The sequence below is a fragment of the Anolis carolinensis genome, chromosome 6 (genome assembly GCF_035594765.1).
Source record: "Anolis carolinensis isolate JA03-04 chromosome 6, rAnoCar3.1.pri, whole genome shotgun sequence".
In the NCBI taxonomy this organism is placed as follows: Eukaryota; Metazoa; Chordata; class Lepidosauria; order Squamata; family Dactyloidae; genus Anolis; species Anolis carolinensis.
In genome coordinates, this window is record NC_085846.1 from 17,739,738 (window position 1) to 17,753,715 (window position 13,978).

Consider the following 13,978-nt stretch of genomic DNA (forward strand, 5'->3'; position numbering starts at 1 on the left):
TATTCTTCAAAACAACTAAACAAAACCAAAAGGTTGGTGAAAGGGACCACAGACATACTCATGACCGAGAACATCACTGGCATTGTCCAATGACTGCTTGTTGCATGCAAGCAACCCAACTCACTCATCATAAATGTCACAGTAAAGTGAGGTTTCAAAATCACATTTTCATGTAGAAAAAAAATATTACTGTTCTGAATGCCAGTAAATGCAATTGCCTCATGTCGTTTTTGTGCCACAGATGCTATAGAATCATAAATATGGAAGAGACCGCATGGGCCATCCAGTCCAACCCCCTGCCAAGAGTCAAGAAAATCTAATTCAATGTACCCCCGACAGATGACCATCCAGCCTCTGCTTTAAAGCCTCCAAAGAAGAAGCCTCCACCATACTTCGGGGCAGAGAGTTCCACTGCTGAACAGCTCTCACACTTAGGAAGTTCTTCCTAATGTTCAGGTGGAATCTCCTTTCCTGTAGTTTAAAGCCATTGTTCCGCATCCTAGTCTGCAGGGCAGCAGAAAACAAGCTTGCTCCCTATGACTTCCCCTCTCATATTTATACATGGCCCTCATCATGTCTCCTCTCAGCATTCTCTTCTGCAGGCTAAACATGCCTAGCTCTTTAAGCCGCTCCTCATAGGGCTTGTTCTCCAGACCTGTGATCATTTTAGTTGCCCTCCTCTGGACACATTCCAGCTTGTCAACATCTCCCTTAAATTGCATGCCTAGAATTGGACACAGTGTGATTCCAGGTGTGGTCTGACCAAGGCAGAATAGAAGGGCAGTATGACTTCCCTGCATCTAGACACTATACTCCTATTTACGCAGGCCAAAATCCCATTGGCTTTTTTAGTCACCACATGGCATTGTTGGCTCATGTTTAAGTTGTTGTCCACAAGGAATCCAATAACTTTTCTACACGTACTGCTGTTGAGCCAGGCATCCCCCATTCTGCATCTTTGCATTTCATTTTTTCTGCCCAAGTGGAGTGTCTTGCATTTGTCCCTGTTGAAGTTCATTTTGTTAGTTTTGTTGCTTGGAAAGGCCCCGGGAGTAATATGATTCTTGCGTAAGTAGGACTTTGTGACAAGTCTTTCCAAGAAAAACCCTACACAGGGTCATGTTATGCCAGAGCCAAATTGAAGGCACATAACACTACAGTAAACAAATATACAAATAATTTCTTAATTTTTGAGTAACTAAACTGTATCTCTTCAGAAGGGCAACAACAAGGGATGACTTGCCTAGAAATCTATCTGTTTCCCATCCCAATTAAACCCCAGTCATAAAAACTCACAGTTTGGAGATTATTGTAGAAGTCGACACTTCCGGCGCACAAGTAGCGCCCAAGCAAAGTGGCATGGGTGGTGAAGATGGTAGCCACCGGAAGCTTCCGGATCCTGCAGAGGAAAAGACCAACCCCAGACAACCACTCGTGGAAATGACCGATGATGAACGGCGTCTCCTCACATTGTGCGGAAAACTGTACCGAGAACACAAGCAGAGAAGTAAATGGAGTTTTATTGAAGGGAGAAAAGAGGCTAACACAATTTGAACATGCCAATACTTTTATTTTATTTTTGCTGATCCCACATATCAACTGCTTCTAAAACCAGTAAAATTGAGGGTACCAGTGCAAGGGTGGAAATCATCTGGATTTCTAGCTGTGGGTGTGCTATATATCCCAGCCTTGTTCAACTTTGGCTACACTGGAGGTACAGTTCAACAGCATCTGAATGATTACATAATTTCTATGCCTGCTCTGGAGGGAAGTCATTCTATTTGTGGCCCCAAGAGGGATCCATTAGCAGCTGCTTTTAATTAGACTTTAAATGCACACTTGGTTTGTCTGTTTTTTAACTGAAGTAGTTGTTATAATTTAACACTGAACTCCATTCATTCATATTGCTAGCTATCTTGAGAAAACAATGATCTTGAAAGGTGGCCAAGAACTGTATTTAATAAGTACGTAAATTAGTCAGGAAAGTGTTTCCTTACCTCCCCAAGAAACCAGGCAGTAAGGAAGCCAAAGAGAACGGCATCATTTGCCTCTCGGTCGTACCAAGGAATCCCAATGGAGCAGCTTTCCCAGAGTTCTGTCTTCCAGCGATCCAAGCTCCAGGCAGTGGCTCCGATATCAATGAGAATCACATAGGGCCCCCCTTCAATCAGCCAGCGACCAAAATAAACCTGGACAGGAGATATACACAGAAGATTAACTGACACGGTTACTCAGTCCAAGGATTATTTCTAACAATGCTCCCATCAAACCACATATTTTGACACTTAAATAGAAAATGCACAAGCAATCCAAGTTCAAAATAGTGTGCTTTAGTTTTACAAACAGACTGGGTCATCCACTTTCGTGGGGGTTAGTGGTGCCTTTCAAGAAAGTGAAAGAATAATGTGAATAGGAAATACACTATTTTTATCTGAAGGAACCTTTCCAAGAATCTTTCAATCCTTCAGTGCAACTTCATAAGAAATTCAACACAGAATCACACTGGAGGACCTAGAGAGCATATTGATCTAACCTGCAAAAGTTAAATCTGGCAGGGTGACTAATATTTTGCTTCGATGCCCTGCTGTAAAAGTTTTACAAAATGCTAGGAGGGGAAATTTCAACACTCACAGATCTAGAAGCCTGGAGATGGTATAAGAGTAATTATGGGAGAAGAAAGGACTCTATATGTTCCAGAAAGGTCCTTGCTAAAATTTGAATCCTGAGTTTTTGGTGGATGATGCTTGTATCATGAGGTTTGACCCTTGTGCTAGCAGGACTGCTGACCAAGGCTGGTGGTTCAAATCCAGGGAGCGGGGTGAACTCCTGTCTGTCAGCTCTAGCTCCCCATGTGGGGACATGAGGGATCTTCCCACAGGATGGCAAAACATCAAATATCTGGGCGTCCCCTGGGCAGCTTCCTTGCAGACAGCCAATTCTCTCACACCAGAAGCGACTTACAATTTCTCAAGTTGCTCCTGACATACACACACACAAAATACATGAGGCCAAGAGGCAAGTTTGCCGTTTCTGTATCGGAGTCAAATCCATGGATTTTAAAATTCTATATGGAGCTTTTTAACTTTTTACAGAAATGCATAAGGTTAATCATCATGATTTAAGACCAAAAAAAATTTATTTAAACAATATGACTGCTGCAAGTGATAGTTTGCAGCGCACACATTCTGGCATCCCCCAGGTGTGAAGGGGTTTGTGTGTGGTTAATTTTAGCCTCTAGTTCATGTTACCCCCATCTCCATGTTGTGAAAGGTCGCTCTCCTGGTGTTGCTCTTTGCTGAATCATCCAAACTAACTGCCTGGGCAGAAATACTGAGCAGCACTCCTGGCCAGGAAAGTGCATGAGAGTGTGTGGGGTGAGTGAAAAGAGAGAAACCAAGGAGAAAGGAGGGATGGCACAGATACATCTCCTTTGCAAAAAAAGGGAAATGTCAGGGATTGAATCAGAAACCTTTTCCATGTACAAAAAAAGGTATCAGTGCCCCATTTGTATCAAGCACCTGCAGCCCCTAAATTCAATTGTTTTGTGTTTTTTGTCACCACCAGCTTCTTACTTTGCATCCTTTTGCATTCATGGAGTCAATTGTACGGCGGATGGCAGGGTTGGGTGGCTCTATGAGCTCCACTTGTGTGCGGACGTTCAACTCCAGGTAAGGCCCGATCAGGAAGTAATTCTCACCCCACTCATCCAGTGTAATCTTGGCCTTGGTCTGGATAACCGTGTAAATCCCACCAACTATATAAGAGACAAAGCGAAGAATTATTTTCTTTCTTGCAGGCATGTAAGTTTATACATATGTGTATGCTGTATCTTATTGATTTAAATACAATATTAGCCCCATACCTGTAGGACTGGTACCTGCAGTTTCACCTACCTGTAGCCAACAAAATATGTCATCCCTAGGAAGGCAGAAGGGAAAGCGGTAAGGTAACAGCCAGGCTGTTATCAGTTGTGGATTTTAGAGATGACATAGTACTGTCCTTTACAAGAACAGCAGACTTCCAAAGCCCTAAGAGGCTTCAATCCATGATATCGGTCCTTTCAAGTAGTTTCTGATTTACGGCAACCCTAAGGTGACCCTATCACACGGTATTCTTGGCAATATTTGTTCGGGGGGGGGGGGGTGCCTTTGCCTTCCTCTGAGGTTGAGAGAGTATCACTTGCCCAGGGGATACCCAGTGGGTTTTCATATCCAAACGGGAATTCAAACCCCCATCTCCAGAGTTGCAGTCCAACTCAAACCACACTGGTTTACTATATGACACATTTAACCAATACTTTGCTCACAACTGATAAATACTATTGTTTTTAAAGCTGTTTTTCATTTTGAAGCCAGCATGGTATAGTGGTTGAATGTTGGACTATGACTCCAGGAGACCACGGTTCAAATCCACAGAAACCCAGAAAGTGATCTTAACCACGTTGTTCTCTCAACCTAAAAGAAAAGCAATAGCAAACCCTTGACAGGAAAACCCTATCAAAGGGTTGCCATAAGTTGGAGTCAAGTCAAAGGCATATCACATTATTTCTATCCCAGAAAGTTATACTAGCAGAAAGTATTCACAGATACTTTGCTTTAACCAAGGTATCAGTTACCTATTCCTGTAGTTCCTGAAAGTTTGCCCAATGCAGCTATGTGCCAAATCTCTTCTGAAAAGGCACACACAGTGTTCCATCACTTTAGCTACTATCTGTTTTTTAAAAACCTGGCTCGGTTTACTAAATCTGTCTCTTATTCTGCAGTTTTAGAGTCTTGGTTCACCACGTCTCCTTCCAAGCCAGGTAATTTAAAAGAAAGGAAAGGAAAAACCAGTCTCATTAATCATGTAGCAGGAGACACTTGGCTTGGAAGTTGCATTGCAGAATGCAAGAACCCGGAAATGTAAGAAAAGGCAAAATTCAGGGAGTTGAGAAATGGCATTTTTAGGAAGGGATTACTTCAAGGGTCCACTTTGCTTCTCTTTATTGCTTGGGTGAAGAATCTTTGGTCCTCCAAATATTTTAGACAACTACTTCACAGTCCAGTACCATCAATCAAACTTCAAGGTCAACTAGAAAGAACTCTAGAGACTAACAAAATGTTTTGTGTTTTTATGGAATATTTTCCATGTCATCAGATGAATTTATACAGTACATATGATTGGTGTTGTGGCTGTATGTTGTGCAATCAAAGGGAAATTAAATAAAGTACTCTCACTGATCTCTCCCGATTATGGCACTATTGTTTACATTTCCTTTCTTTAGACTTCAGTGTTCAAATCGTATTCCAACTATGCATATTGTGTATATGCATGCTTACAATTCTTGGTAAAACTCCATTCATCAGATGAAACAGGCTGTTTGTACTAAAGCTCCCAGGAGCCCCTTAGTTCTCATGCTGGCGGAGGATTCTGAGAGTTACAAACCAAAAAGTAGGTTTTCCCAGCTGTAGCAGTAACATAGTTATATGATCAGAAGTCCTTATCCTACGGTAGTACTCCTGCATTCAACGGTAAAGCAGGTGACTGATGGCTTTTTCGTCTGGGCATCTAGTTTTGGAACTTTACCTCTAATGTTTTCTTATAATCAACTTTAGGGACTTTAAATGGTTTGGCAAACCTTTACTCTGTTGTTTTGAGACATCTTTGCTAGGCTTTTCAGCTACAGTATTGTATCTTGTTAGCTGGAATTACAGAAGATAAAGGTAAAGGTTTTCCCCTGACATTAACCCTAGTTATGTCCAACTCTGAGGGTTGGTGCTCATCTCCATTTTTAAGCCAAAGAGCCAGCGTTGTCCATAGACACCTCCTAGGTCATGTGGCCAGAATGACTGAATGGAGCGCCATTACCTTCCCGCCAGAGCGGTACCTATTGATCTATTCATATTTGCATGTTTTCAAACTGCTAGGTTGGCAGAAGCTGGGGCTAACAGCAGGAGCTCACCCTGCTACCCGGATTCGAACCGCTGACCTTTCGGTTAGCATATTCAGCAGCTCAGCGGTTTAACCACTGTGCCACTGGAGGCTGTTATATTATTACATTTCCTGCAATCCAGGTTTTATGGCTCTCATTTGCCTTGAAGCCATTTTAACATGAAAGACAGCTGAAATTTTATGGAAACACACAAATGTTAACACCATTTCCACACTTTTGAAGAGCAAATGGAATTATTGAAACACACAGATGGATATGTCGAAATACTAGAAATATATTACAGTATAATATTCTGGGGTTTTTTTTAATGAAGAAAAAGTATACGAAATATTAGGCTCATTGATCTAGGAGAGTTTTACTGATATTTATGACTCCTCTAACTCTTTTCAAAGAGTTTGCAGCTCAAACCTTTTTCTCTCCAATTTATCTCAAGATCTCTAATGTAAAGATTGCCTACAGTGTTTAAAGGTTAATTCTGTTATGTGTTGACAAGGTTGAGATCCAATTTCCTATCGAGGGGTGAAGGATGATCATTAGTATTACCCGTATTCTTACCCCGCTCTTCATCAAGGGGCTTCCATAACTACCTACAAATATCAAATCTTGCGATACCAGTCGTTCTCTCAACCTGTGGGTCCCCAGATGTTTTGGCCTTCAACTCCCAGAAATCCTAACAGCTGGTAAACTGGCTGGGATTTCTGGGAGTTGAGGGCCAAAACACGTGGGGACCCACAAGTTGAGAACCACTGAGATAGACCTTTGCTGTAAAGTGCCAGGAATAGCTAAAGAAAAATACAGGTGAAGTATCCCTTATCCAAAATGCTGGGACACAGAAGTGTACCGTATTTCAGTTTTGTTTTTTGGGGGAATCTGGAATATTTGTATACAAAAAATGAGAACCTTGCAGATGGGAATTTATTTATGCTTTTTATATATCTTATACACATAGCTTGGAGGTAATTTTATAAACAATATTTTTAATAATTTTGTGTATGAAACAAAATTTGTGTACATTGAACCATCAGAAAGCCAAAGTATCACTATCCTACCACCCATGTGGACATTTTGGAGTATTTAAGAATTCCAGGTAAGAATTACTCAGCTTTTAGAACTGTTAAGGTTATTTCAGAAACCCTCTGCTATGAAATCAGGATGGGGAATGAATGGATTAAGCAAAGAGGTGGAAGTGGAATAAACCAGACGCAGGTGAGTGCAGTCAATTGAACATGTCACAGAACAGGATTTCCTCTTCCTCCAGGACCACAACCATAAGTAGCTAGTATATATCCATCTCGGTTATTGCTGAATTCAGGTATGATGGAAAGAGACATATCTGATGGAAAGAGACATATCTGATGTTTTCCATCTCTCTGATAGCCTCAGCTGTCAAGTCTGATGGACCAAGGAAACTCTCCTAGACTGTTCACTTAATTGAAATTATAGCATGCAAACCTAAGTTAAGGTTCCCTGGTGGCGCAATGGGTTAAACTGCTGAGCTGCTGAACTTGCTGACCAAAAGGTCAGTGATTCGAATCCAGGGAGTGGGGTGAGCTTCCCTTGTTAGCCTCAGCGTGTTTCCATAAAATTTCAGCTCTGTCTTTCATGTTAAAATGGCTTCAAGGCAAATGAGAGCCATAAAACCTGGATTGCAGGAAATGTAATAATATAACAGCCTCCAGTGGCACAGTGGTTAAACCGCTGAGCTGCTGAACTTGCTAACCGAAAGGTCAGCGGTTCAAATCCGGGTAGCAGGGTGAGCTCCCGCTGTTAGCCTCAGCTTCTGCCAACCTAGCAGTTTGAAAACATGGAAATATGAATAGATCAATAGATACCGCTCCGGCGAGAAGGTAACAGCGCTCCATGCAGTCATGCCGGCCACATGACCTTGGAGGTGTCTACGGACAACGCCGCCTTTCGGCTTAGAAATGGAGATGAGCACCAACTCTCAGAGTTGGACATAACTAGACTTAATGTCAGGGGAAACTTTTACCTTTACTAAACCTAAGTTGGAAAACTACAATCAGAAGCCAATGTTATACCAATAGCAATCTCAGTTCTTTGTGATTGGTACATATGAAGATCACCTTTCTGATACTGGACAACTCGGGTATCCTGGAGTTTGTGTGTCCTGCATAACTGCTGTCTCATTCCCCCAGAAATGCCCATACTACAGAGTCAAGAGATCTTAGATCCTGTAATTAATCAATACAAAGAACCATTAACTCCTAGCCCTGAGATAATGGAAGAGTTATTTAATATTGATGTCTCTGCTACACTTTTAGAAGGAGATCCTTGTATAGCACAATTACAATCCAAGTTGTTTGTGGCACCAGCCAAGTAGAAGAAGGTGGAATCAGAAGGCTACGGGGAAATTCCAGGGTTCACGGAAGGACTTTAAAAATACATTTAGAAGAAATCTTTGGGCCATGGAAAAAATCACTGAGAGTTCCGAATGAGACCGAACACAATCCATGTTCATGAAATATTGACAGACAGTTGGAGTGAGGGACCAGAAAACAGTTGATCAGAATAAAATTTGTCACACGTTTAGCTGTAATAACAGCCTGGAGCATTCCTTCCTAGTCAATTCCATGTTGAGATCTGCTGTATTTCAAAGTATACATGGCTAAAACCTAGATCCGTGTGCATATGCATAGAATTATTCTATAAGACCGATACATTCTTAGGATATTCAAAAACAAAGTGCTCTTCCAGCAGTCACCAGCCAATCCCTCTGCAATGCCAGAAATACAGCTTAATGGTGTAATGTTAGAAAATGTTGACCATTTCCGTTCCCTTGGCAGCCACCTCTCCACAAAAGTCAACATAGGCACTGAAATACAACACTGCCTGAGCTCTGCGAGTGCAGCATTTTTCAGAATGAAGCAGAGAGTGCTTGAGGATCGGGACATCCGCAGGGATACCAAGGTAATTGTTTATAAATTTATTGTCCTCCCAACCCTGTTATACGTTTGCGAAATGTGGACTGTCTACAGACGTCACATTCAACTCCAGGAATGATTCCATCAGCGTTGCCTCAGAAAAATCCTCCAAATCTCTTGGGAAGGCAGGCAAACAAATGTCAGTGTGCTGGAAGAAGCAAAGACCACCAGCACTGAAGCTATGCTTCAACGCCATCAACTCCACTGGACTGGTCACGTTGTCCTAATGCCCGATCACCGTCTCCCAAAGCAGTTACTATACTTCTAACTCAAGAATGGAAAACGGAATGTTGGTGGACAGGAAAAGAGATTTAAAGATGGGCTGAAAGTTAACTTTAAAAACTGTGGCATAGACACCAAGAACTGGGAAGCCCTGGCCCTTGAGGGCTCTAGCTGGAGGTCAGCTGTGACCAGCAGTGCTGTGGAATTTGAAGAGGCATGAATGGAGGGCAAAAGGGAGAAACATGCCAAGAGGAATGTGCATCAAGCCAACCACCTTCCAGCTGAAAATGGATGTCTTCACTGTGGAAGAACACATGGGTCAAGAAAAGGGCTCTACAGTCACCTACGTATCCACTAGGACACTGCACTTGGAAGGCCATCATACTCAGACAACAAGGGATTGCTTAAGTAAGTAAATATATTTTGCAAAAATTACAGTACAGTCTTATACGTATATCTGTTAGGAAGGAATTTCTGCTATATTCAATGGGATTTACTCTTGGATAACTGCCTGCAGGGCTGTATCCTTAATCAGATTTCTATTAGTAACCTGACTCCATTCCTGCATACACAGGGCAGTGGGTGAGCACCAACAATTGTAAAATAATACCTTGGCAAAATGCCATAAACCAAAATATTATATCAGAGACATCTATTCTAAAAGCATGTACAGAAAATCAAATTGCTCAGGATCCAGGTTTAGCCACTGATGACGTGCCATTGCTGTCTGATTTTATTGCATGGATGGCACCTACTTTATTTAATGATCACAAAACACCATTTGGACGGAGATGCTATCTACCATAAACACTAAGCCTTGAGCTATTTAATGGCTTTCGAAAACCAGCACTTTGAAATGTGTCCAAAAGACAATGTGGAGCCATGGAAGATCCTGGAGTGCTACCATAACACGCTCTAGGCAACCCAATTTTCATCACACAACAGACCATCTAGAAATCCATCCAAAGCAATTTTGTATTGAGCATGCCGCTTTCAGATTTAAGATCTGGAATGTAGTTAAAGCAGATCTGAAGAAGCGACAGAGATGATAGATGGGAAGACATGAATGGCATCCATTGAGAACCAATGTACAGCATTGCTCCTGCTTAGTGATGTGTAACCATTAAACAGAAGGCACAGCAGGAATGCCAGGGGGTTGGGTGGGAGAGAGACCATAATAGCTTAATGAGGTTGGGAAACAAAAAGTGAGGTATGCAACATAAAGCATAGTTTTCTGAAGGACAGAAGCCATAGCAGGCATTTAACCCCTTCTTTGCTTTTAGCAGGCAACGTCATCTTTCTCCACTGTGCGCTAATCCCGTAAGGACTAGCAGCATGATTTGGTTTCAGATCAACAGAGGAGTTGGCAGGATCCTATGTGCTTTTAAAAATATGCCAGGCCATATGACTGCATATGACACAGCAGAATCATGATAATGGATGGCGCATGAGACAGGGAAAAAGTTCTGCCAAGCTGCCACCTGCTCTTCACTCTCCTCTGAAGTTGACTATTTATACAGGGATGCAGCCTGTGACAAGGATTGGGTGACATTTCAGAAAGCTCCTTCCACAACAGAATTGCATGTATTTCTCGTGATGTGTTTGTGGAAGGCGAGGGCAGCCTCCTTGGGCTCAATTCCAGAGGGAACATGCAAGGCACGTGTTCAAACCATGGGGAGAACTTTAACCTCAAAGGGGTCATGTCCTTAGAACTGCACACAGGGACAGATCATGATCAGCAAATATCCAAAACGAGGAGGAATCCCTGGTGAGGCTCCCTTACCCCATCCTGACGCAAGCGCAACAGGGTCCCTTTCAGCATTCTTACATATTTCCTGGCCCCAATCACATTATAATTATAGGGGAAACCGCCTAAAATAGGGCCTATCAGAATCTTGGTGCCTTAAGCAAGACCTATCCTGGAGACACTTGGCAGTTGAATCTGTCACCAGAGGGCACACTGGGTGATCACGTTGCTCCCTGGCAAACTGCCCCATTTGACAGCACTGGAAATGCTCAGCAGAAGTGTAGCTTGGAAGAGACGACAGACCAAGGAAAAGCCAAAACTCCCAAAATGTTCTCCATCAGGATAGGAGGAGGAATCCCCCAACAGTACATTTTCCAAGCTCAAGAAGAAAAAGTTAAATCACTCCTTTACATCCTCTGTAGGTGTTCAGAATTTGAGATTGCTAACATACAAGTGGAGGAGCCAAGCTAAGGCTGTCTCCATGTGGAGGGCAGCTTTCTGAAGGAGATATTCTATCCATGCAGGTTCTCTACATAATTTTGGATTCGTATTTTTTTTTCTGGACTGCAAATTGTGCAGAGACCTTCCACAAACAAAGGATGTATCTACACTTAACACCACTTTATAACTGCCATTGCTCTACACACAGCAAAACAACAAGTTGTAAGGAACACCTTACATGAAAGCAATAAAAATATAGAATTCAGTATCCCATCGCATTCTCTGTGTGGTCAAGAAAAAGAACTGAACCACAGGGTGCATTTACCCTGCTCAATGCTATGTAATTATGGGAGTTGTCGTTTTACAAGGGCAATAACATTCTCTGTTAGATGGTGCCTAATCAAATATTCAGTCCCAGTATTCCACAGTATTGAGCCATGGTAGTTAAAGTGGTATCAAACTGCATTAATTTTACAATGCAGATGAAATCAGAGAGAGGTTTTTCCTGAAATGTAAAGGTAACTGAAATTTAAAGAAGGAGGCAGACATAGTATACTGGGTTCAATGTTTACAAAGCTCAGTTGATGCTTGACTTTTGATACTTTTATGTTTGATATGTTTTAATCGTGCGAAATACTATTTTAATTGATACGTGCATGTTTTTTACAGTTTATAATATTGTGTTTTACTGATATTGTTATTACAGTAGAGTCTCACTTATCCAACATAAATGGTCCGGCAGAATGTTGGATAAGCGAATATGTTGGATAATAAGGAGGGATTAAGGAAAAGCCTATTACACATCAAATTAGATTGATTTTACAAATTAAGCACCAAAACATCATGTTATACAACAAATTTGACAGAAAGAGTAGTTCAATACACAGTAATGCTAAGTAGTAATTACTGTATTTACGAATTTAGCACCAAAATATCATGATGTATTGAAAACATTGACTACAAAAATACGTTGGATAAGCGAATGTTGGATAAGTGAGATTCTACTGTATTTGAATCTGGCATTGAATTATTGCCATAGTTTGTAAGCCGCCCTGAGTCCCCCTTCAAAGGTGAGAAGGGTGGGGTATAAGTACAGTAAATAATACATAAATACAGTAGTCTCACTTATCCAACACTTGCTTATCCAACGTTCTGGATTGTCCAACACATTTTTGTAGTCAATGTTTTCAGTACATCGTGATATTTTGGTGCTAAATTCGTAAATACATTAATTACTACATAGCATTACTGCGTATTGAACTACTTTTTCTGTCAAATTTGTTGTATAACATGATGTTTTGGTGCTTAATTTGTAAAATCATAACCTAATTTGATGTTTAATAGGCTTTTCCTTAATCCCTCCTTATTATCCAACATATTCACTTATCAAACATTCTGCCGGCCCGTTTATGTTGGATAAGTGAGACTCTACTGTACATTTCTTTCTTGTAAGCTAAATATACAGTCAGCCCTCTGTATCCATAGGTTCCATAGTATCCATAAGTATTTTTTAATTCCTAAAACAAACCCTGATTTTTTTTGCCATTTTATATAAGGGATGCCCTTTTACTATGCCATTATACATAATGGGGCTTAAGCATCCATTAATATTGTATTCATAAGGAGTTCTGGAAACAATCCACAGCAGATAGCAAGATCCCACTATATTTCCGACATAAAATTAAGAAATCCTGGCTCCCATAACCTTTTGCTCCTAACTTTTGAATTTTCATTTGCAGAGAAAATTGAGAATCTCCACTGCCAGAATCCTTTGGCTCCATCTGGTTACATGTACAATTCAACTAGCTGCACCCAACACTTCTGTCCTCTAGGAACCAGTCCTTCCTTGCTCTAAACCAGTAAGGTCTGATAAGAAAAAATGTGGGAGAATGCAGAACCAGATCATCTTCCCAGATGATTTTTAGAGGTTAAGTTAGGCATGGGCAAACTTGGGCCCTCCTGGTGTTTTGGACTTCAACTCCCACAATTCCTAATAGCCTACCGGCTGTTAGGAACTGTAAAAGTTGAAGTCCAAAACACCTGGAGGCCCAAGTTTGCCCATACCCGGGCTAAGTCAATTTCCTAAAAGAACAACACAACTTTGAGCACAAAGACCTACACAACTTCAGTTCCCATCTCTTCCTATCTCTCCCTTCTGTCTTCGTAAAGCAAAACCCCCTTAGCCATTCTGATTTCCAGTCTCCAACATGCACTCATCACTTCAAGTCTCACCATACGGAGACTCTAAGGCTGAATCCACAATGAAGAATTATACCAATTTGACACCACATTGGAATTCTGTGAAATATTTACTCAGAGTATTCCATCCCACCGCAAACTACAAACCCCAGGATTCCATATTGTGGAGCTATGGTAGTTAAAGTGGTATCAAGCTGCTATAATCCTGTATTGTGGAATGTTTCCAAGAAAATACTTTTTTGAACATGAAATCGCAACCTACCTTTATTGGCCACCTCCCAAGCCACTTCAAAGAGGACGGCATTATCCAAGTCAAGTTCATCGTCCCAGTCCTCTAAGCCCGTCAGGGAGGTCACCGAGAGGCTGCGGGCCAGCGGCATGGCAGGACTGAAGACAGCAGAGGTGAGGATGGGATGGGCAGGTCAGCGGCTCAGGGTTTAGCCTGGAGAAAGAGGAAAGTGATTCATTCCAAAAGCTGTGACATTCCCCAGAATC

The 13,978-nt window shown here is 41.6% G+C and overlaps 1 protein-coding gene across 2 annotated transcripts in view; it reads right to left on the reverse strand.

The window, feature by feature from the left end:
• Positions 1 to 13,978, reverse strand: part of gys1 (glycogen synthase 1) — a 36,935-nt gene that overhangs the window by 17,089 nt on the left and 5,868 nt on the right. For both annotated transcript variants that reach the window (XM_062957439.1, XM_003225232.4), the window contains exons 2-5: positions 13,746 to 13,925; positions 3,573 to 3,754; positions 1,998 to 2,189; positions 1,297 to 1,482 (exon numbers count right to left, since the gene is read on the reverse strand). In XM_062957439.1, the coding sequence (XP_062813509.1) occupies positions 1,297 to 1,482; positions 1,998 to 2,189; positions 3,573 to 3,754; positions 13,746 to 13,863 (678 nt within the window). In that variant the 5' untranslated portion in view covers positions 13,864 to 13,925. The remainder of the gene's footprint in view (positions 1 to 1,296; positions 1,483 to 1,997; positions 2,190 to 3,572; positions 3,755 to 13,745; positions 13,926 to 13,978) is intronic.